Raw genomic sequence first — 25,233 nt, 5'->3', positions numbered from 1 at the left:
CTCCATGTCCGTCCATGTCTATATCTGTCCATTCTTCCTCAGATATAATTATCCCTCCTTCCTTCTCCCATTTTGTTTTAATGTATGAAGTCGAATGTGTTTTAAGTTTTGACAAACCCTTATACACGCTTGAAATGATTCTACTACCGTTATCTGAATTTATGCTTTTCTAAATAGCTCTATCAAACATGTACTTGCCTTGGTTACATTTTTAACCATCGTATTAACATATTGTCGCATCTGTAAATACTGATAGAAGTCTTGTTTTTCTAATAAGTGTTTCTCTTTAAGTATTTCAAAACTGAACAGTGTTCCTTCTTTCATTATATTGCAAAGAACTGTTATTCCTTTAGCTGTCCAGTCCTTAAATCTAGCATCCAGTTTATTCGGCGTAAAATCCGAGTCATATGCACACTATTTAGGAATTGCAATATCTCCCTCTAGTTTATATTCTTTTATAATAGTTTTCCATCTTTTAAGAGTCCATTTCACCCATGGGTTATCAATAGTATTTATGTACCTTTGTAGGTTGTTATCAGCCAAAATTGCCTGTTTGGGGAAGGGAAGTACCCGCTCCTCAATGTTTTTCCATTGAGCGTCATATGATGGGTTGCACCAACATATCACAGCTCTCAACTGTGCTGCAAAATAATAATCTCTAAGAGAAGGTAGGCCCCATCCCCCCTTTTCCTTGGCTAATTGCACAGTTTTGAGGCAAACTCTAGGCCTTTTACCTTGCCAAATACATCTTGATAACATTTTGTTCCATTCATTGAATTGATTTTGATTAATCTCTATTGGTAGGGTCTGAAAGAGATATAATAGTCTGGGCAGTATATTCATTTTAATAGATTCAATCCTTGAACTGAGACTAAAAAAAGGAATTAGGTTCCACCTTGTTATATCTTCCTTAATTTTTTTATGTATAGGCTGATAATTGCATTCTGATAACTTTGCCAAATCTTTTGGCATAATGATGCCCAAATATTTGAAAGACTGTTTGCCATATCTACTTCCAATTTCTCTTGGTGGGCTATAGTTATATGAAAATTATTGGGTTTTATCTATGCTGATCTTGTATCCTGATAATTGACCATATTGTTCAAAGGATTGCATCAATTTAGGTGAAGAGTATGTGGGTTGCCCTAAATAGATCAAAATGTCATCCACGTAACAAGCCAATTTATGCTCTGTTCCTTTAATAGTAATTCCCCTGATATCTTCATTTTGTCTGATGTATTGAGCTAATAGGTCCAGATATATAGAACATAGAACAATACAGCACAGTGCAGGCCCTTCGGCCCACAATGTTGTGCCGGCCCTTAAACCCTGCCTCCCATATAACCCTCCACCTTAAATTCCGCCATATACCTGTCTAGTAGTCTCTTAAATTTCACTAGTGTATCTGCCTCCACCACTGACTCAGGCAGTGCATTCCACACACCAGCCACTCTCTGAGTAAAAAAATCCTTCCTCTGATATCCCCCTTGAACTTTCCACCCCTTACCTTAAAGCCATGTCCTCTTGTATTGAGCAGTGGTGCCCTGGGGAAGAGGTGCTGCTGTCCACTCTATCTATTCCTCTTAATATCCTGTATACCTCTGTCATGTCTCCTCTCATCCTCTTCCTCTCCAGAGAGTAAAGCCCTAGCTCCCTTAATCTCTGATCATAATGCATACTCTCTAAACCAGGCAGTATCCTGATAAATCTCTGTACCCTTTCCAATGCTTCCACATCCTTCCTATAGTGAGGCAACCAGAACTGGACACAGTACTCCAAGTGTGGCCTAACCAGAGTTTTATAGAGCTGCATCATTATCCCGCGACTCCTAAACTCTATCCCTCGACTTATGAAAGCTAACACTTCATAAGCTTTCTTAACTACCCTATCTGCCTGTGAGGCAACTTTCAGGGATCTGTGGACATGTACCCCCAGATCCCTCTGCTCCTCCACACTACCATACTCCACACTACTTAAATTCTTTGTACCACTCTGCCATATACCCATCTGATCCTGGTGACTTGCTTAATTTAAACCTACTAATTGCAGCTTTTAATTCAACTTCAGTTATGTCAGCAGTCATCGTTCTATTTTGTTCTTCGCTTAAAGTGGGTAACTAGAGAATTCAGGAAGGTGTCAATTTGGGTTATGTTCCCCCCAGGAACTTTGGAATATAGAGTTTTGTAAAACACTTAAAAAGCTTCTTGAATTTCACTTAGCTTATTTTTTTAAATCATTTTTGTTCTTGGATTCCTAATTCTATGAATTGTATTTTCTGCTATTTTTTTTCAGTTTCCACGCCGGTGCTTTCATAGACTTATACCCACTTTCATAATATCTCTGTTTCAGAAACATAAAATTTTTCCTCATTTCTTGCATAGCCAAATTATTAATTTCATTCCTAATTTTTAAAATTTCCTCTAATGTATCCTGTGCCAAATTCAATTTGTGTTTTTTTTCTAGTTCCTTCAGCCTATGTTGTAATTCCTTTAATGTTTTATTCCTTTTTTTCTTTTAAAGTAGGGATCATTGAGTAGACTTGAATTTAGTTTCCAAATAGTATTCTTTGGTTCTAGATCAAAATCAACAGATAAATATATAGGTGCATGGTCACTTACATCTGTTGTCCCAATTCCACAAGTGTTTATTTTGTCTTTGTCTTTTCCAAATGTTATGAAATAGTCTATTCTTGTATATACAGAATGGGGGGGCAGAATAATGAGTGTAATCCCTTCTGTTGGGGAAAAGGTCCCTCCATATATCAATTAGACCAACATCCTCAAAAAGTATATTAACCTTCTTATGTAAAGATTTTGTTTCATAGGTTTTTCTATTGAGTTTAACTTTGGTTGTAATTATAAATTTAAGTCTCCCCCACATATCAGGAAACTTTCTGTTTCCATTACCTTAATATTAGTAATTTTCTGAAAGAAACTAATATCACTTCCTGGGGGTGCGTATACAGTAGAGTAACTGAATTTCCATCTGCATTCCCCCTTACCAGAATATATCTGCCCTCCTTATCTCCCATTTTGAATACTTTTTCAAAATTTAGCTTGCTTGAGATAAGAATAGCAACTCCTCTCCTATGTCCTGATTTATATGAGGAGAAAAACAGATTAGTGATGCCCATTCTCTTTAGTTTTCTTTGTATTCCACAGGACATGAGCTTACCTAATACCTGTCAAATGATTTTTGCTTTTCCTGATGGAACTTTAAATAACCTTTTGTCATCTAAGATTTCCCTCCACCATCAGATTTCTGGCAGTCCATGTACACTACCTCACTACAGTGCCAACCCCACAATTATTTTCACATTTTACTGTCTCATTTTCTAAATTTAAAATATATTGGAAGTAGGATTTTTAAGCTAATCTACAAAACATTGTGCATCATATCAAATCAAAAAACTCGCAACACCTGTCAGCAACTTACTAAAAATTAAAAACCAAAATTGTGAGGCTAAAAAAAGTGTACATCTCCTTCACAATTTGTATGCTTACTTTCCTCAGGTGCAATATACAGCATTACCTTACCAACTCACCCAATTTGTTGATGTACTGTAGAAAATTGTAATATTACCAGTTTTCAATGAATTCATACAAATAAATAACCCTCTCTCTGCATGGTCCAGCAATATGGTAGATTTTCGACAGACCAAACCAAAATGAAGACAAAAAAGCATTCAAGACAAGTCAGCGAAATTATAATGGAGAAGCACTAATCTGGGGAAGGGTACAAGACTATCTGAAAGGCACTGAACAGTACAGTCTGATGTGAAAAAGTGAAAAAAATATGAAACTACAGCTATGCTACCTAGGTCAGGTCACGCCTCTAAATTTAATCACTGGAGAAGAATGGCACTTGTAGGAGAGGCTACTGTGATGCCAACAGTCACTGAATGAGCTGCAGAAGTCAGTGGTTTCAACTGGAGATGAAGCAGGCCTTGCACAAAAAGGGTATTTATGGAAGAGTGGCAAGGAAGAAGCCCTAGCTAAAAACAAAAGTACATCCTTGCCTGTAAAGACTTTGTAAACATCACTTAGGAGATACTGTAAAGATGTGGAAGAAGGTCTTGTGGTCGGATGAGACTAAAGTGGAATTTTTAGCCTCAACACTAAATGGTACATGTGGCATAAACCTAATGCTTCACATCAGCCAGGTAACAGCATCCCTACTATAATGTATGGTGGAGGTAACATCATGCTATGGGGATGCTTTTCAGCAGTAGGGACTGGAAATCTGATCAGGATTTTTGATGGGAAGATGAATGCTACCAAATACAGAGAGATCATGGATTTAAAAACTGCCAGAACAAGCACAGAGTGGGGTCAAATGAAGAAAATTGATGTTGTGGAATGGCCCAGTCAGAGTCCCGGCTTTAGCCTGATCAAACATCTCTGGCAAGATCTCAAGATTACTGTCCACCATCGCTCCCCAACTAACTGGCACAGCTTTAGCAATTTTACAAGGAGGTGTTGGAAAATCTTGCTGCATCACATTGTCCAAAGCTAATAGAGACTTATCCAAAATGACTACTGGCTGTAATAGCTGCAAGAGGTGGTTCAACTAAATATTAAGCAAAGGAGGATGAATGCTTTTGAACTGCTGACATTTCAGTTTTTGAATTTTTAGTTTTTCATGCTAAACAATTTTCCTCTTTTTTTGAGGTTCTACTGTGGAAAAAGGAGCATGTGATTTACAAATAAAAATTCTGTTAAAGTTACCAAAATCCTTGGTTGTAATACTCATTTTGCTGCCACAAAACAACAAATTTCATGACATCAGTCAGTGATAATAAACCTGATTCTGCTAGAGTTGTGCAGCATAGAAACACATCCTTCAGCCCACTTCATCTATTTTGACATCATGCCTATCGAAACTAATCCAACTTGGCCTGCTACAGCTCTGGCAGCTCATTTGCAGATCCCAACTACTCTGTGTGGGGGAAAATTTTTTTGATTAGGTTCCCTTTGAACCTCCACTGCTTCACCTTATGCCCTCTAGTTATAGACAACTTTACAATGGAGATAGACTCTAGCTATCTCCCCTACTGATGCCTCTCATAATTTTATATACTTGCATCAAGTCACCTCTCAGCAAACTGACCTGGTTTACCCAGTCTCTCCTTATAACTCAAGACCTCCAATCCAGGCAACATTCTTGTGACACTTTTTTGTACTGCCTCTAACTTTAGCACATGCTTCCCATACTGTGACGATCATAACTGCATATCTACAAGTGCAACCTGTCTAAAGTTGTGTATGACTACAATGTGACACAATACATTGGCCTGTGAATGTAATGATTCCACCAGCATTCTGCACAAGTCCACTACCAGTGTTGCCATTTTCAGGGAATTATGCACTTGCACCCATCATTCAACAACACTTCCCAGGACCTTGCCATTCACAGTTTGTGTCCTGCACTGGTTTAACTTCTTAAAATGCATCTTTCCCTCTTTCCCAGTTGAACTAGACAATCCACTTTACTGTGTACTATATACCAGTTAATCATCCCAACTATGTTCTCATCCAGATTGTTAATATAGATAACAAATAACACTGGGCCCAGCACAAATCTCTTCAGACATCACTGGTCACAAACCCCCAATCTGGAAAACAATACTTCACTACCACTCTCTAACTCCATGTGATCTAACCTTTTGGGCTAACCTTGTAGGATCTTGATAAAGGCCTTGCCATCATCATCCTCTTTGTCACTTTTTCAAAAAAAAAGAAACTAAAACTAATTTGGGAGAAATGGTTTTCCACACAAAGCCACATTGACTATTCCTAGTAAGTCCCTGCCTTTTCAAATGCAAATATATCCTGTCTCACAAAATCCCCTCAATAACTTTCCCACCACTGATCTAATGCTCACTGGCCTATAGTCTTTGGTTTATTCCTACTTTATAAATAAAGGCACAGCATCAGCTATCTGCCAGCCTTCTGAAGCCTCACCTGTAGGTAACAAAGTAAGAGCCCCTGAAATCTGGTATTGGCTTATTATTGCCACATATACTGAAATACAATGGAAAAACTTAATTTTGTATCCCATCCGTGCAGATCATTCTCCTCTGTTGCTTCTTGAAGATCTTAGGATACACTCAGCCAGGCTTTGACTTATCCACCTTTTTGTGTTTCAGTACTTAAACACCATCTCCTTCATAATGCTGATATGTTCCAGGATAATTACTGTGATGACTACTGATGATCACTGTCCCGTCCCCCCCCCCCCCCCTTGAATTTACTACCGTCCTTGTCCTTCTCTGCAATAAATACATTCATTTAGGATTTTGCCTATTTCTTGTGCCTCCACACAGATTGCCATGTTGATGATGAATGGGATCTTCTCTCTTAAGTTATTCTTCTCCTAATATACTTAAAGAATCCTTTAGGAATTTCTAATTTCAGACTTGACCTTGAGAGTCAACCTTGCCTCTTTCCATAACTGGAGCTCAAGGCTTTGGTGAAGGTGCAGAAGAGATTTACTGAAATGATTTCAAGAGTGAGAGACCTCAGTGCCTCATTATTACTGTATTTCATTGAATCATTAACTCTAGTTTCTCATTCTACAGTTGCTGCCTGACCGACCACCTGAGTATGTCCTGCAATTAATTATCTTAACTTTTGTGTCATCACTGAAAATTTACTTTTGTATAACTACCTTTTCTTGCAGCTCGGCAGGCCCTGTCCGACATGAGGAGCACATGTAGTTCTACGGTTAGCTGTCATACCTCATCCCACAACCAGCTACTGCGGCCGTTGTCTTCATCGGAGAGCTCTGCACCAAGTTTAAACAATACACACACTGTGGCCTCCACCTTGGTAAGAAGGAGCTTTTGTTGAGAATAAACTGAAAATGCCTAGTATCTGTTCAGTGAAATTTTGAGCTCAAGGTATTGTGTGTCAGGATTGAGAGGAACATTTCCCAAGAAGTGGTGAAACATCCGGAGATTTGGAACAATGTTGGCAAAGTGGATCCAGCATTACCTTAGTAATAGGTGGAAGGTGATGGTGGACAGGTGTTTCTCTGGAATCTGGGATCAGTGATGTGACCTTTGTGATGGAATTAGTCATTTGGATGTGAATATAGGGGGGTATGATTAGTAATTTGCAGGTAGATGACATGAAAATTGCTGTTACAGAGAATAAGAAGGTTGTCTAAGGATCCAGCACGACATAAGTCAGGTAGAGTCTTGGCAGAAACAGGGTAAATTAAATTTAATCCAGACAAGTGTCTTATCTGCTTTGATGCCATTTTTTTACAGTACTGTGAATGTATAGCTACCCAAAATATTCACTGACTTATAGTTGACATGGACTTAAGGACATCTGTAAAAGTACAACCTGTTCATTACCTGGGGATGACCTCTACCCAGACTGGAATTTGTTTTTCTGCTTTATATGGCACCTGTGGCACAATGTTTTAATTTTCTTTTAACAGCAAGCAATCAGAAAACGAAGGGGAGAAAATTCCTTTGACATTAACAACATTGTCATTCCAATGTCCGTTGCTGCAACAACTCGTGTAGAGAAGCTTCAGTATAAAGAGATCCTAACACCAAGGTATGTGTTCAGCATTTGTTTAACATGCTCACACTGTGATTTGGATTTGATTGAGGAGATATGCAATCTGCAAAATACGCTAGGATGTGTATTGTGCGTGAGTAACTACACAGCATGGTGAATTGTGTTAACAAGGATAAGGCTCTAATGATCTACGGGGCAAGAGCACCAAATCTGACAGCCAAGAAACAAGACCTTCAGCTCATCACCGAGATGTCCCAGTTACCACCATGTGGTCTGTATCTCTGTGTCTTGGTGATTCAAGTTCACCCATCATCTTCTGAAGCAGTGTGTTACAAACTGTAACTGCCTTTGGGATGAGGGGGAGAACAGCTTTTCCTCAGACACCCCTTCCCCTGACACACTTACTCCTTACTTTAAATGTGTAGTGCCTATAAAAAGTATTCACCCTCCTTGGAAGCTTTCATGTTTTATTGTTTTACAACATTGAATCACAATGGATTTAACTTGGCTTTTTTTACATGATAAACAGAAAAAGACTCTTTTGTGTCAAAGTGAAAACAGATCTCTACAAAGTGATCTAACTTAATTACAAATATAAAGCACAAAATTGATTGCATAAGTATTCACCTCTTTCAAGTCAGTATTTAGTAGATGCCCCTTTGGCAGCAATAACAGCCTGGAGTCTGTGTGGATAGGTTTCAATCAGCTTTCCACAGCTGGACACTGCAATTTTTCCCCATTCTTCTTTACAAAACTGCTCAAGCTCTGTCAGATTGCAAGGGGATTGTGAGTGAACAGCCCTTTTCATGTTCAGCCACAAATTCTCAATTGGATTGAGGTCTGGACTCTGACACAGCCACTCCAGGATATTAACTTTTTTGTTTTTGAGCCATTCCTGTGTAGCTTTGGCTTTATGCTTGGGATCATTGCCTTGTTGGAAAACAAATCTTCTCCCAAGTCAGTGTTTTCTTGCAGGCTGTATTAGGTTTTCCTCCAGGATTTCCCTGTATTTTACTGCATACATTTTACCCTCTACCTTCACAAGCCTTCCAGAGCCTGCTACAGTGAAGCATTCCCATAGCATGATGCAGCCACTGCCATGCATCACAGTAAGGATGGTGTACTTTTGAAGATGTGTGGTGTTTGGCTTACGCCAAGCGTAGCGTTCAGTCTGATGGCCAAAAAGCTCAATTTTTGGTTTCATCAGACCATAGAACCTTCTTCCAGCTGACTTTGGAGTGTCCCACATGCCTACTGGCAAACTTTAGCAAAGATTTCATGTGAGTTTTTTTCCAACAGTGGCTTTCTCTTTGCCACTCTCTCATAAAGCTGCACTGGTGAAGCACCCAGGCAACAGTTGTTGAATGCACAGTCTCCCCTATCTTAGCCACTGAAGCTTGTAACTCCTCCAGAGTTGTCATAGGTCTTTTGATGGCCTCCCTCATGGCTCCCCTTCTTGCATGGTTACTCAGTTTTTGAGAACAGCCTGCTCTAGGCAGATTTATAGCTGTGCCATATTCTTTCCATTTCTTGATGATTGACTTAACCGTATTCCAAGCGATACTCAGTGACTTGGAAGTTTTCTTGTCTCCATTTCCTGACAGGCTTTTCAATAACCTTTTCACAGAGTGGCTTGGAGTGTTCTTTTTGTCTTCATGGTGTAATTTTTGCCAGGATACTGACTCACCAGCAGTTGGACTTCCCAGATACAGGTGTATTTTTACTACAATCAATTGAAATACCTTGACAGCACACGGTCATCTCCACTTAACTAATTATGTGACTTCTAAAACCAGTTGACTGCACCAGTGATGATTTGGTGTGTCATATTAAAGGGGGTGAATACTTATGCAATCAATTATTTTGTGTTTTGTATTTATAGTTAATTTAGATCACTTTGTAGAGATCTGTTTTCACTTTGACACAGAAGAGTCTTTTTCTGTTGATCAGTGTCAAAAAAGCCAAATTAAATCCACTGTGATTCAATGTTGTAAAACAATAAAAGTGGGAAGTGGATGCAAAAGTACCTGAATTTTTTCCATTAAAATCATCTTTTTGTCTTCTAGCTGGCGTGTGGTGGATTTAAAAGCTGATTTAACTAATAACAGATCTGGTGAAGAGGAGCGTGAAGAGGTAATGAAACACAGCTAACCTACAGAAAAATCTTGTAAAGTTTATATGGTTGAATATCAATTTTAATAATATATAAATATCGGTCCTGTTTTAGATGGAGGATCTTTCGGATGCAGCATTTAGTTCTCGGCACACAAAATACGAGGAGTTCGAACGCTGTCGGTGGACAACGTGGTTGGCTTCCCCTGTCCATGCCCAGAGACGTGGAAGCAGGTATTGATAGTGGCAGCTTCATGGTGTGCTTGTTATTATGGCATGGAGGGAATACTTTTGCTCAAGATTTTGTACTCAATCCAATATTCAGAAGCTAACAGCTTTTGGCTTGTTGCTGTAACTTGCACCAGGATGGTTATCTATAGACAAGCAAACTACCAGAAGAAGTGGTAGAGGCAGGTTTGGTATTGTCATTTAAAGTAAAATTGGATAGGTATATGGACAGGAAAGGAATGGAGGGTTATGGGCTGAGTGCAGGCCTGTGGGATTAGGTGAGTGTAAGTGTCGGTACGGACTAGAAGGGCCGAGATGGCCTGTTTCCGTGCTGTAATTGTTATATGGTTATATTGATAGGACATGTTGCCTCTCATTCCCCAAATAATTTTAATGCAGCTGCTTGATCCCTTCTCAACTTCTGACTGAATTGGTAAGGTGCTTTGACAGAGATTGTAGATGTAGGGCATCCTCACTGTTGTGCTTGGAAAACAACTTGGATTGGATATGGTTATTAAAAGTTATGAAAGCTGTATAAGATTTGTGTACCAAGTAATGCTTGTAAGAACATGAGTAGACATAATACACAGCATAAATGGGGGATATCTGGCAATATATTTGGTTAAGAGTAGTGGCCTCTCACCTATTATATGATCTTTTAAAGTATCCAGTTCTTTAGTCTCTCAATGCATCGGTGACTGCTCTAGTTACTTATGTTTATAAGTACCACATTTTACCACTCTTGGGGAAGGGAGATTCTCTTGAATTTCTTTCAGTTATGTTAGTGACAGCTGTGCATTTACAACCTATAGTCCAAGTTGTACCCTGTGGTATCAGTTTTGCTGTTCATTCTGTTACACACTTTAATGGAATTAAAGGCAACCATCAGATCAGTACCATACCTTGTTTGTAGTTCCATCTTTCCAGATGGGTATATTTTTGTTTGAGTAAATATGTGTATCTCCTTATTATCTAAATGGAAAAACAATGCAAATGAGTGAAGTGTAGAGTAAAAAAAATGCAGGCAAGTATAACAAGTAGTTTAGAGTAAATGGCATAATGGATCTTTTGGAATTGAAAAATAAGGAATTCTGAGGGCAAAAAGGGACGATTTCCTTGGCAGATAAGGTAAAGGAAAATTATAAGAGTTAGTATGAGCATATTAAGAGCAAAAGCTCCACTTACCTTTTTGTTTTGAGGATTTTGATCCGAAGCACGGTCTTAAGTGAATAACTTGTATTTTCTGTGGAGAAGGTCATGGAAGCTAGGGAGTTCAGGGAAGAGGACAGTGATGTCCTGAAACATATCAACATTACAGAAGAGGGGGTGTTGATGAGTATAACAGTGTATAATTTCCTGGGACCTGCACAGTTTGTTGTCTTTTGCACACTGGTTGAATGCCCAAGTTGCTGTGGTCTTTCACTGATTCTGTTATGGTTATTATTCTATTGTGGATTTATTGCATAAGGTGACAAGAAAACGAATCTATATGGTAACATATAAGTACTTTGATAATAGAGTCAGATAATAAGAGTACAGCGCAGAAACAGGTCCTTTGGCCCATTTAATCTATGCTGAACCATTTAAACTGCCTACTCCCATCAACATGCAGCAGGACCATAGTCCTCCATACCCCTACCATCCATGTACCTATCCAAACTTTTCTTAAATGTTGAAGTCAAGCTTGCATGCACCACTTGCGCTGACAGCTCACTCCACGCTCTCATGACCCTCTGAGTGAAGAAGTTTCCCATGTTCCCTTTAAACTTTTTACTTTTCATCCTTAACCCATAACCTCTAGTTATAGTGCCACCCAACCTCAGTGGAAAAATTTACCTTGAACTTTAAAGTTTATCCTAGGATGTTTTGAGCAAGGAAAGAAACTGCTGGGCCTCTGGTATAGGTAGGGTGCCACGGTAATGTAGCAGTTAGCAGATTGCTATTACAGCTTAGGGCGGTGGAGTTCAGACTTCAATCCCAGTGTCCTTGCAGTCTTCATGCATCCTCCCCATGGAATGCATGTGTTTCCTCTGGGTCCTCCAGTTTCTTCCCACAGTCCAAAGACATACTGAGTATGTTAATTGGTCACTTTACTATCCTCTGTAGGGTCTTGCAGTCCACTATATTAATAGTTCAGATGAGAATATAGTTCTTTAAGGTTACAACAGGATCCAGATCAACTAGAGAAGTAGGCAGAGGAGTGGCAGATGGAATTTAACGTAGCCACATGCAAAGTAATGTACTTTGGGAAATTAATGCAGGGCAGGATAAGCACTATGATGGGCGAGGCCCTGGGAGTGTTGTAAAACAGAGACCTAGGGGTATAAATAATGTAGTTTGCTAAAAATAGTTAGATGGTGGACAATATGGTGAAGGTGTTTTGCATGCTTGCCTTCATTGGATGGTGTATTGATTACAGGAGATGGGATGTCATGTAACAGTTGTACAAGACAGTAGTGAGACTGTACAAAAGCAGTTGCGGTCACCATAGGGTAGGAAGGGTGTGATTAAGCTAGAGGGATTGCAGAATATGTGCACAATGTTATTGCCAGGACTGGGGATTTTAGTTATGAGAGACTCAATAGGCTGGTACTGTTTTCCTTGGTGCAAACAAGGCTGAAGGATGACCATATAGAGCAAACACGAGGAAATCTGCAGATGCTGGAAATTCAAACAACACACACAAAATGCTGGTAGAACACAGCAGGCTAGGCAGCATCTATAGGGAGAAGCGATGTCGACGTTTCAGGCCGAGACCCTTCGTCATATACCCGAGACCATATAGAGGTGTTTATAAAATTATGAGGGGCATAGATGAGGATCTAGGTGTGTTTGAATCACTGCTAATTGAGCTTTTTGACTATCCTACTGATTGGTCAATGGCTTTCAATAATAGGTAAGGTTTGAAGTGGGGATTTTTGTCACCTAGAGAGTAGTTGGAATCTGGAAGACATTGCCAAAGGTGATCATGGAATGGGTACTCACAACATTTTAATTTTCTGTGGAGTAAAACTTGAAAATCTCCTGTGTTTGATGAGATAGAAACAAAGCTCTGGTTTCCCCTTATTTGGAGTAGGGTGTTCAGCCACAAAATATGGGGTCAGCTGTATTTATTTGGATGGAAAGAACTTTCTTCACCAGGAGCATAGTGAATCTTTGGAATTCTTCACCCAGTGGAGGCCTAGTTGCTGACTGTATTGAAGACAAAGATTGATAGATTCTAGATGTGAAGGGAATCACAAGATATGGCGTTAGTACTGGAAAGTGATTGAGGTGAAAGATCAGCCATGGTCTCATTAAATTGTGGCTGAATGGTCTATTCTTCTGTAAGCATAATAAAAGCTGTGGGGACTCCATTGAAAAACCTGACTCCTTATAAAGGAGCAGATGCCACAGTTTGGTAACCAGCAGGAGCAATGTGATGTGAGGAATAGCAATGTCAACCATGCAGCTCTGCTCTCTTTGGCATTGTGCTACTCCAGCATTGTCAAGGAGGCTGCCACTGAATGCCCAGGTGTGATATAAACCCTTTGCTTGCTCCCATATGTCCAGCAATGCCCGCTTCTTTTGGAGTCATGTCTGTTTGCCTGTTCTTTTTTGGTATTTCTTGAAAGTCAGCAAGCTAACTGAATACTTCAGTTCTTGGTTTGCTTTTCTCTGATGTTCTGATCCCTGTTGCCTCAGTGTGTTCAATTGTTGACTGATTCAGGCTTATTGTTTACTTTACACATGTGTGGCCGGTTCGCTAATTAAAGAAAGTATTGCTCCAGAGTTGTCCTCAATGTAAATAAATGTATTGAACTTGAGCTAGACTGCAGTCCCAGACACTTATTTTGTTTTACTTCTCTGATTGTGTTTGTACCTCTTGCTACTTTCCCGGATATCTGGATTTTGTCAAACAACTCTCGGATCTCTCAATCTGTGCTTGCAATCCGTTGCATTGCTTTTTCACGTGTCCAACTCCGCACAAATTCTCTTGTCACCCACCTACATAGGTGGCATTTCACCTTCCAACTAGCATAGGAAGAAACCGAACCACCCATAGGAAACCCACATGGTGACAGGGAGAACCTGCAGACTCCACAGGGACAGTGCCACAGGTTAGGATTGAATTTTGATTGCTTGAACTGAGGTATGGCACTAACTGCTGCAACCCAAACACTGTGCCACCCAAGAAACTTGGATCCCATTTCATTTCCTTAGTTATAACTATCATGTCTGCTCACCCTTGTGCATTGCCCCCTGATGTTAATGCTGGGGCACTATCCTTGTCTACATTACTGCCACTTTATCTTTAAATTTTTTCCCTTCCTACATTCTTGTAATATGGAATGTTAAGTCCTATACAGGTCTCTGAGATGGTTACTGTGGCATACCTTGGATAAAATATTGCGTATCTAATTATGCCACATGCTTTCAATTGGTTCTGTACTTTGTATATTTTGCGTTGAATTTATTTTGTTTCCTTGTGTTTCTGAACTCAGGTTTTGATTCTTTTATGGATTTTGTTCCCATTTCTTGAATGACTTGTAAGTTTTTATTCTGTCCAGAAACTGAGTTATTTTTTTGATCTGCAGGTCTTACAAATCAACTGATGAACATCCGACCCCTCGGCCTGCTTCTCCTGATGTCAGTTATCACAGTTTTGCAGATTTAACCCTTTCACGTTCACCTTCCAGTCCTTCTGCACCACCTGTCAATCCAGAAACAAATTATTTTCCAGTTCCTCAAGAAAATGTTGCACGGATTTCAAATGAGGATACACGCTGTTCCACCCCGGATGTTGGCCATGAAGAACAGGTGAGATAGACCAGTCAAATCAAGTAAAATGGTTTGCTTTAAAAATCTAATTGATCTTGTGTCTATAAACAAGTTGTTAAAGCAACAGTGGGGACATCACATTTGTGTGGTAAATTCCTATGGTCTCAATAATTGCCAGATTTGGCAAAAGCAAGAATTGAGAACATCAAGTTGAAGTCGTCCTGTGTTCCTTGGAGAGTAGAGTGAATAATTCTTAAACAGAAATGCTTTGTGCTGCCTCTAATTACACTATGGGACCTGAGATAGCGGTGGCATTGTCCATCATTAATGCAATGTGCTAACTGATTTGCTGGGTTAGTTTGAGTTAAAGAAAATCTAAGTATTTGTGCCCAAACTATCACAATGCAGTTTATTTTTGTTTTATTGATTCTATGCTCTAGTTCCACTCAAACATGTGGGCTTCATCTCAGTAACAATTTCTAACATAACCATCCAAGACAGGATGTTCAGCATACTAGACCTGTGCCATGAACTGTGTCAGGCTGCTATGGGGGGGGGGGGGGGGGAAGAGTTAGAGTGCTTTCAGAGATTTCTATAGTTTTGCTGGCTGAAGGTGAATGATTGAGGCTGGTAGATGTTGTTCCTTTATTTCAGCAAGTCAGAAGGAATATGCCAGTTAATTATAAATCAGTGCATCTATTGTCAGTGGTAGGAACTGCTGAAACTCTTCTAAGGTTCAGGATAGATCTACACTTGAAAGGTAACAGAGATTAAATGTATTTGATTTATGGGCTTCAGTAAGATGGTTGGCAAGGCTAAAAAAATATGCTAGCCATATTGACATTATGGATCCAAAATTGCTGTGGTTGTAGGAGGCAGAAGATGATGGTAGAGAGACATTCTGTTTACAAATCCTGCCTAGTGGTGTGCCACAGGAATCAATACTAAACGCTTGATGTTTGCGATATGCACTAACCGTTTGGATGTAAATGCAGGAGCTATGATTTGTAAGCTCCGTTGACCTGAAAATCGGAAGTGTTGTTAATGCAGACAGTAGTCATGGACAACATTTATCAGTTGGTAAAGAGGGCAGTACGATGGCAGAGTGAATTTAATCCTGTTCAGTGTGAGGTGATGCATTCTCTTAAACTAGTCTGAAGGAAGCAAGTTGAAATATAACAGTAAAAGGTTTGGTGTGGGGGCTGAGAGGTATGGGGATATTTAAGGGAGGGGAGCAAAGCCATGGAGGTGCACAAGTCTATACAATATAGAACCAGGATTGGGTCATTTGGCCCATTGAGTGTGCTCTGCTGTTCAATCATGGCTGTTTTAAACACCATTTTCCTGCCTTCTCTGTATAACCCTTAACCCCTTTATCTCTGCCTCAAATATCCTGGTGACTTGTCCTCCACAGCCCTCCAAATTCCACAGGTTCACTGCCCAAGGGACCGTCCCTTAATTCTGAAGCTGTGCTTTCAGATTCTAGACTCTTCCTAATGAAAACATCCTCTCCACTTCCACCTTTCAGTATCCAGGTCTCAATGACATTCCTTCCTTTTCCCACACCCCCATAAAACGTTTTGAACTCCATTGAGAACAGACCCAGGGATATACATTAAGCCTTTCATTCCTGGGTTAATTCTTGTGAACATTCGCTGGACCCTCTCCAGAGCCAGCGTGTTTCCCTAGGTACATGCTCACAATAGTAAGTTAAATTGCTCACAATATTCTAAATGCGATTTGACCACAATGCCTTGTAAATCCTCAGCAGTACATCCTTGTGTTGATACTCTAGTCCCATTCTTTACTACTGACTCGGCCTGCAAGTTAACCTGGATTCCTTTGCCACTCCAATTTCTGAATTCTCTCCCTACTTAGAAGCAAAGTGCATAACCCCAAAATTCCCTGTGCTGTATTCCATCTGCCACTTCTTTGCCCATTGTCCCAACCTCTCCAAATCCTTCTGCAGACCACCTGCCATTGTTGCACTGCCTGTAGTGTCTCAGTAAATATGAGCTCTTACATTAAACAATTCAGAATTTGTGTAATAGTTCAGTGTATTTTATTTAATAGGTAATAATTATCTCTGTCTCTCTTGTAGACTGTTCAACCCTGGGAGAAGCGAACATTCCCTCTGGCAGGTGATCCAGGAACAGAACGCGAGATTCAACCTGCAACTGGCCACAGGCAAACCAGAAACAGTCGGCGATCATCTGGAGGCAGTAACAGAGGAAGCAGGGAGTTGGAGAGTGGTGGACTAGCTACAGTTCCGCACGATGACAAGCAGAAACATTCTATATCTCTACGGCTCTCACACAGATAAAAAGAAATAGTGGCAGATACACTTTTCTTGACGTTTGATATTCAAACATCACCCAAACAAAATTCACAGTTTTAGTGAATTTAGAGTCCAATTTAGACAACTTTCTTCTGTTAAATTTTCTGTCATCAACCTAAGCTATTCCAACAGAGGTCAGTTTGAGTTAAATTCTAGGGTAAAAGCTGGATTGATTGATACTTTGGCTGTTGGGCCATATTAATAAACCAAAACAATTTTTTTAAAAACAGTCCATGTAGTTGCAGATTATTGATCCCTCAAATCAATAATGGAATATACATTCAGCAATGTTCAAAAGCAGTCCAATTTCATAACCACTTTTGGTACTGTTTTGCTGTCTTATTGGAGGCCAAACTAATGGTTCCTATTTTGAGCTTTAAAGTGGACATCAACTTGGTGCACCTGGGCTAAGTGAGTTGACCAGTAGGCAATGATTCAGCTGACTATGTTCAAAAAGAGAGTTGATTGCTGTACAGTTATTTTGGAGCGTTATGTACATCTGCACTCTGGCTGCACCTTTGTGTTCCTGAATCTTGTTTTTAAAACTTCTACTGAGTTGCCAGCCTGAGGCCAGATGTTTGAGGGGTTGTCAGTTGGAAAGAGAATGTTGGGACATTGAAACAAATTCTAGTGAATAATTGTATTGAGTCAGAAGAGGGGCAAAGCAGCAAAAAATGTACTGATAATGTTTATATCATCTCAGTAAAGTGAGTTTCCTTGTTAGGCAATTCAGAACCTTGAGACTGCTTCATGTCCCTTAATTTCAAAATAGGTGACGGTCCCTTTCAGGAGCCATGAAAACAGTGATAGAGTTGGGTATTGTGTTTCCAGGTGATTGCCATAGTGTATAAAGAGGAAGCAAAATCACACATCAGAAGCACATTGCAATATGTTAATTTGCAGTGCTAGTGCAAAGTTGTCCTGGTGATGGATTTTGTTGAAATGAAGGTTTAATGTTCTCACTGTATGGCTGCATTATTCATGAATCTTTGGGCAACTATTTCAGCACTTAGCAGGATCTGGAGTTACAGAATGAGGTTACAGTACAAGAACACAAGCTTAAAGCGGTTCCAGTTAAAGAGAATTGTTGATTGAATGTCCATGTAAAACTATAGCCGATTTGAGATGGAATTTGATTGTTGGAAAAGCCAAGACACTTACCCAGAATGTAAATTGAGGAAGTTAGGCCTGGCAGCATCTGGAAAAAACAGGTTATTTACATATATTTCTATCACCTCCGACCAAACCCATTTCTGTGCCCCCCTTTCACATCTTTATTATGGAGTATCTTATTTTGACATTCAGCATCTGCATGGAGAACATTAACACTTGGTGTGTTGAATCTCTGGTCACAGACACATTTAAGCTGACTGATGTAATCAGTGGCCAGGATGACGTTGAGGTGTGCAGGATTTCACACTCAGAACCCTTTCAGAATCACAACACCTTCTTTTGTTAGGGATGGCTTAGCTCTTACCCAAGTGCTGTTTTACTTGAACCTTTTCCATTTTCTGACAACAGTTATTCAGAAGGCTGCCTGTATTGTAAATTAAAAATTGAAAGGCGAAACAGCTGTTTTCGTACAAAATGTCCATCATAGATGCATCAGCTTCCACCACAAATAGGGCAGTGCTGTGATGATGCTAGTCCTGTGGTAGGTTTCTTCCATCTGCTGCATCTTCAATGCTGCAGGCACAAGGTTCTGTTAATGGATTAGCTTCTCTTCATGCCCATCCACAAACGTGCCTGAAGTCTGTGCTAGAGTTTGAAATTAGCAGGAAAACCCTACTTTTAACTCACCTGTGGTACAGGTGCAAATCATTTGGTAGAGTTAGAGGTAGCATTGAGAGTGTGGGTGTCCTCGATTTGGAGACTGGGTTGGTGTACCCTGATCCCATAATGATTTGGGGAGGGAGCGGCTGAGTATGATGAAACGGGATCAACAATCTGAAGGTAGTTTTGTCCAGCAGGTAGCCCCTATTGGTCTTTGTTGTGGAATGGTGATAGAGTGGAGGGATGGAAAGAACTTTATAAAGTGATGCTGCTGATGAAGAGTATAGCATTAATGGGCTGTTTCTGTCTTGACCATCTGAATCAGGCAGTGTCCTGGTGAATTGCCTTTACTCATCACTGACATTCAGATGTGTCTGACCAATTTTAAAATTGCATTTAGTCAAAACCCTTTCTGGTGAAGCTGGAAAAGATGAATGCAAGGTGGAGCATTTTTGTTGGGTTATTGAGGTTTCTAAAACTGTAAGAGGCAACATCAGAGAAACCTGATAAGATCTGTGGTTTGCCAAAGAAAAGACTTAATAGAAATGGGTCTTATCAGGGCTGAGCAAAGAGATTCATAAAACCCAGTTACTGTATAGTTTTCTGGAGACCGCTGACATTCTGGTTTTAATCAAGTGGGTCTGTGGTGTGTAATACATGGGTATGTTTTTTAATGTACAAGTGATCAATTAACCTGGATTCTTTAGTTCTTCGGGGTGGGGGGATGGGGGTTGGTATGTAGGTTTCAATAGTGACTCTAAATCAGTATTAACCTATATTTAGGTTCTATCAATGTCCCTCCTTTTTCAGCACTTAGCATTCTGTGAATGCAGAACATAGGAAACAGCTTGGTGAGAAGCATAGTAGATACTCTCATTCACTCCAGACCAAATTTATCTTTACAACTGGCCAGATCATCTCCTGTTGAGGAACAGCACAAAAGTACAAATGCATTGTTTTAGTGTATTTGTTTTCAAGCTACAGCCTTGGAACTTGAAACTGAAATTTGTAATTGAATCATCATCATTAACAAATTCAGACCATTTTGCATTATGGCATGGATGAAATCTATGTCCCACCTATTAGTTTCAGCAAATCAGCCCAAGGAGTGTGGGGGCCATTTTGGTTTACATCAGGACAGTTCAGGTCTGACTAAATACCAGTGGCCTGTGTCTGCCACACTGGCTGATTTTCACCATGTTTGTTGTTTGACTTCAGTGACTTGATTGAACAGATAGTCTACATTTTCTTAACCGTTTGCATTCTCTAGCATTCAACTACTTAAATTTGTTTGACGAGATCCACTGGCCACTTTCCCACTGTTGAAATAGTGTTGCCTTTCAATTATATTCTGAAGGTGCACAGTCTGGGTTTCCTCAGAATCTGCTTTCAGTTGTTGAAAGAACAGTGGATAGGTCAATAATTTTAGCAATTTTTTTACATCTGTTCCTGAAATATTGAGAGCAACTGTTAATGGAGTTGAATTAAGTTAGTTATCAAATGATCAGGAAATGCATGTCTGTGAGGGTCCACGAATCTTCATTCCCATCAGAAGTTCTCAAGCCTCCACAGTCATTGACACTTGCTGATGGATTGACCTTCTCAGTAGGTCGGCCTATTGTGTAGCCTACTTGTCCACCTGCTCTGGCCCAAGATGTTACAGAATTTGTTGGAGAAGCCATGTGTTGTATTCCCATTTCAAAAATACATGATATTTTGTGTGTGTGCTACAGATAGGACGGGGCCAGTTCCAATCTTGTCAGTTCCTGTGATCCATTTATTCTGAAAATTGTTCAGTTATACTTGTTTCCATGTGGTGTTGAAAGCTTTGTTAGCCTTGTGCCTGTCTTTATATATTTCCACCTTGGGCATTGAAAAGTGTAAAGACAAAATCAGTTTCCTTTTGATCTTTTTATATTAATTAAACGAAAGTTAGCTGACTGCTTTGATTGTAGTGTTCTTACCCTTGTAAAAAAAAAATTCTATTTTGTACATTTTCTTTTTGAAGCTGTGTATGGAGATATGGGCTGTCATTGTCCTCATTGTATAGAATGTTTTTCTTTATTCAGAAAAGCAGTACTTTATGATTTAACCAACCCAAAAGTTAAGCACAATTTGTGCTTATAAAAAAATAAAGTTTTAAAAATAGATCAAAGACTTCCCAGATTTGCTGTTGTGTTCATTACTTGTTGATTGATGCTCTGACTTCTGCAACTACTCGGGTGTTTCAGTGAACACAATATAATTCTTTGGCTGTCCATCGATATCGATGTTGACTGAGACCTGGGTAAAGTTGTATGGAAGACCTGCAGTTGCCCAAGCTGCAAGTCTCCCCTCTCCACGCCACTGATGTTGTCCAAGGGAAGGGCATTAGGACCCATACAGCTTGGCACCGGTGTCGTCACAGAGCGATGTGTGGTTAAGTACCTTGCTCAAGGACACAACACACTGCCTTAGCTGAGGGGCGAACTAGTGACCTTCAGATCACTAGACCAACGCCTTGGCCACGTGCCACATCACAATATAATTATTTATAATCCAAAAAACACTATAATTAACATACCCAAAATGCTGGAGGAACTCAGCAGGCCAGGCAGCATCAATGGGAATGGACAAACAGTTGACGTTTCAGACCAAGACCCTTCTTCCAGACTGGAAACGAAGGACACCAGAATAAAAAGTTGGGGGAGGGAAAGGAGGATAATGTGGTAGTGTCAGGGGAAAACCTAGTTTGAAACGGGGTCCAGAGTAGACCCTATGAACTGTGCTGCTATTAAGAGAGGGAGGCATCCAGCACCATGAGAGAGAGAGACAGAAACTGCTCGGCAGATTGATGTTATGGTTTCTCTGCCAGCTTGTTTACCTTTTTTCCCCCGAGGTCACTTGCCTGCTTGTTGAAGTTCCTGCAGAGAGAGCAGGGTGGAGCGGGTTGATGGACAGCTGATGTCCAACATGGGGAGATAAAAGCCAGGTCCGCTGTTACATAGACACACCACGAGACATACGCAGTTTAGGACACTGAACGAGTTTTGTTACACCCACAAGAAGGTGGGGTTTTGGAGGATTGATTTGGGGAAATTGATCAGTGGCTCACAGTGTGAAAAGGTGCGACCGGTGGGGAATTATTTGTGTGTCCACCCTCACCTGGGTGATAATCCACCACTGAAGAATGGTCGTACGTATCATGGCCATAGTTGGTGACCACAACAGGACTTTGGAAGATCAACAGCGTCACCTCTCACCCCTCTCTCTCTCCAATGTTACTCAACTAACTACCTTGAACTGAACTTAACTCTCTTCATATCATAAGACTGTATCCAGTCTTACCCCTAGATTTGAAAGCCTAGTTTTGCTCCTATTTCCACACACACATGTATATATATATCATTGCTAACCTGTTCAATATATCTGCATTTATATTACTGTATTGCTTAGTTACTAATAAACACTATTAGTTTATAGCCATACCAAACTCGAGTGTTTTCCATTTCTGCTGGTTTTTTAACCCGGTCACGGGGTATGTGACAGTAGTTAATGGGTTACTTCTATGCCACTCAGCCACTCCCACTTGAGAGGAGTTCACATACTGTACAATGAAGGTTATCAATAAAGTTCAGTTGAATATCCTCCATGCTGGCGTCCTAGTGTGCTCTGCACTATCCCTCAATGAATATAATATGGTGTCAGAACTGGTTGACTGTCGAATTGATGCTTCAGACCAAGTGAGATCCCCAGCAAGAAAGAATTTACAGTAAGCCAGTTCTTGTTTGCATCTATCAATGAAAAATATCCAGAGACTTATCAACTTTGACTGTCTATGGTAGTTTCCAACTGCATGCACACCATGAGGTGTGAGCAGAGGAAGTGCCAGGGTTGCTAAGCAACTTCTTAAGGCTACACTCGAAAGTGGATACGTTGTAGTAATCTGGGAAGTGCAGAGAGATGGACACATCAGAGAAGTCAATTCACAGGGAGAGAACAAGCTTGTAGTCCAAATAAATAAAATAGTTAATAATTGACAAACAGGAAAATGGCACAAATACCTGCAGTACCTACATGCACTTACCTAATAAAGCCCCCACCCCGAGTCAAGAGAAAATCTGCAGATGCTGGAAATCCGAGCAACACACAAAATTCTGGAGGAACTCAGCAGGCCAGGCAGCATCTATGGGGAAAAAGTACGGTCGACGTTTCGGACCGAAACCCTTCAGCAGGACTGGAGAAAAAAGCGTATACCAGTCTGTTTGACAAACAAGGACAGCTGAACTTGAGAAAATGACATAACTAGAGTGAATGGACCCACTGGCTGGTGTGCAGGCATTGTTCCTCTTCCCAAGCTTTTTATCTCCAGTCCTGTGGAAGGGATTCAGCCCAAAACGTCAATTGTACTTTTTTCCACAGATTTTGCCTGGCCTGCTGAGTTCCTCCAGCATTTTGTGTGACCCACCCAGAGATAATTGATTTCTCTAAATCGGAGTAGTTGGGAGATAGCTCAGATGCTTTGAGAGATTTAGGATTGCAAGCAATCTCACTCAGGGTTCAGGAGAGCATCAAGTAAGCACACTGCATGGGTGACAAAACAGATGACATCATGGGTGGATTGGGACTGACAGGTGCTCAGAAAAAGTACGAGACCGTGACGAACAAATCAAAAGAATATTTCACAGGAAAGCAAAATGTGATACATGAGAGAGTGAAGCTAGAAGCTGTACAAACAAGGTGCGGTCAGAAAGGCTACAGAAAGATGACAGTAGAGCTCAGCTCAAACTAAACAGAGCAGGTCCAACTGCAGGAGACGTGGCAAGAATCCATTCCATGTCAAAGAGCTCTTTCCAATAAAGAAGTGAAATGCCACTAATGCAATAGAGTTGGTCTTATAAAAGCCAGTGTCACTCAAAGTCATTTCTTCAGAAGGTCAAAGAAGACCATGATTCAGATGGAGAGAGAGCTTTCCTTGGGGCTCTAGATTCAAATAGACAAGGCTGGTGTGCTACCGTTCAGTTGCAAAAATGAGGCAATGACATTCAAAATGGACACTGGGTCGCATGTCACAGCTATTCCCAAATGTCTTCACAGAATTGGCAAGGAAAACAGGGATTACGCTAAACCCAACAAAGAACATGCTTATAGGGCCAAGGAAACACAAGCTCAGTGTGAAAGGACTGTTTACTACTTCCATCCCATAAAAGGAAGGAACAGTTAAAAGAGGATGTCTATGTTGTCCAGAATTTCTTCTCACCACTGCTAGGACAGCATGCAATTGAGAAGCTGAACCTCATTGCAAACAAAATGCTGGTGGAACGCAGCAGGCCAGGCAGCATCTATAGGGAGAAGCACTGTCGACGTTTCAGGCCAAGACCCTTCGTCAGGACTGCCTAAGGAGCACCAGGCCACTGTCTCCCACACCATCACCAACCTTATCAGCTCTGGGGATCTCCCATCCACTGCCAGTCCTTCCGAACGCTCTGCTCTCCGCTCCCTCCGCAACAATACCAACCTCACTATAAAACCTGCTGATAAGGGGGGGGGGGGGGGCGCTGTTGTAGTCCGGCGTACTGACTTCTACCTGGCCGAGGCACAGCGACAACTTGCTGATACCTCCTCTTAATTACCCCTCCATGATGACCCCACTAAGGAGCACCAGGCCACTGTCTCCCACACCATCACCAACCTTACCAGCTCTGGGGATCTCCCATCCACTGCCAGTCCTGACGAAGGGTCTCAGCCCGAAACGTCGACAGCGCTTCTCCCTATAGATGCTGCCTGGCCTGCTGCGTTCCACCAGCATTTTGTGTGTGTTGCTTGAATTTTCAGCATCTGCAGATTTCCTCATGTTTGCTTTTTAAAAACCTCATTGCAAAGTTGGATTTGCTAAGCATTGTGCAGTGGCAGAAGAAGTACCTGGAGTTGATCACAGGCTTGGGGGTGCTGAAAGAAGAGTGAATTGCTCTGGCTGCTGTGCTACTGAGACCAAGGCTTGGGCCAACTCCAGCTGCTCCACGCAACGGATCTAAGGACTCAATCTGGTTCTGATGCTGTTGCTTGTTTCTATTGGTTGCTTGATTGTTTTTTTTTCTTTCTCTGTGCAGTGGTTTTGGTCTTTAAAAATTGGAATCTTTGCAACTGCCTGTTAAGCAAACAAAGCTACTATGAGACCTCCTCTCTCAGAGGAATGTTTGTACCTGGGACACACCACAGGAGAAGTCATTCTCATCACTTAAAGCAGAGCTTACCTCTCCGACAACATTGACATGCTTTGATACGAACAAAGCAACCAAGATCTCAGCAGACACCTCTTCCTTTGGAGTGCTAATGCAAAACATGGAAACTGGTGGCATATGCATCAAGAGCACTGAATCAAACTGAACAGCGGCACACCCAAATCAAAAAGGAGACGCTGAATGCTCCAGCCGCTGCTCAATAAGCACTAAATACCTATTTGAAACAGACCACAAGCAACTTGTCAGCTTCCTCAGCTGAAGACAC

At 40.8% G+C, this 25,233-nt stretch overlaps 1 protein-coding gene across 7 annotated transcripts in view; it reads left to right on the top strand.

Moving 5' to 3' along the window:
* LOC140741086 (KAT8 regulatory NSL complex subunit 1-like) overlaps nt 1–20,902 on the top strand; it is a 174,837-nt gene extending 153,935 nt beyond the window's left edge. For all 7 annotated transcript variants that reach the window (XM_073070808.1, XM_073070809.1, XM_073070813.1 and 4 more), the window contains 6 exons: nt 6,682–6,830; nt 7,450–7,571; nt 9,602–9,668; nt 9,763–9,881; nt 14,453–14,675; nt 16,738–20,902. In XM_073070808.1, the coding sequence (XP_072926909.1) occupies nt 6,682–6,830; nt 7,450–7,571; nt 9,602–9,668; nt 9,763–9,881; nt 14,453–14,675; nt 16,738–16,959 (902 nt within the window). In that variant the 3' untranslated portion in view covers nt 16,960–20,902. The remainder of the gene's footprint in view (nt 1–6,681; nt 6,831–7,449; nt 7,572–9,601; nt 9,669–9,762; nt 9,882–14,452; nt 14,676–16,737) is intronic.
* Nucleotides 20,903–25,233: the final 4,331 nt, after the last annotated feature.

The sequence above is a fragment of the Hemitrygon akajei genome, chromosome 18 (assembly GCF_048418815.1).
Source record: "Hemitrygon akajei chromosome 18, sHemAka1.3, whole genome shotgun sequence".
NCBI classification, from domain to species: domain Eukaryota; kingdom Metazoa; phylum Chordata; class Chondrichthyes; order Myliobatiformes; family Dasyatidae; genus Hemitrygon; species Hemitrygon akajei.
This window is presented reverse-complemented; position numbering and strand designations above follow the sequence as displayed.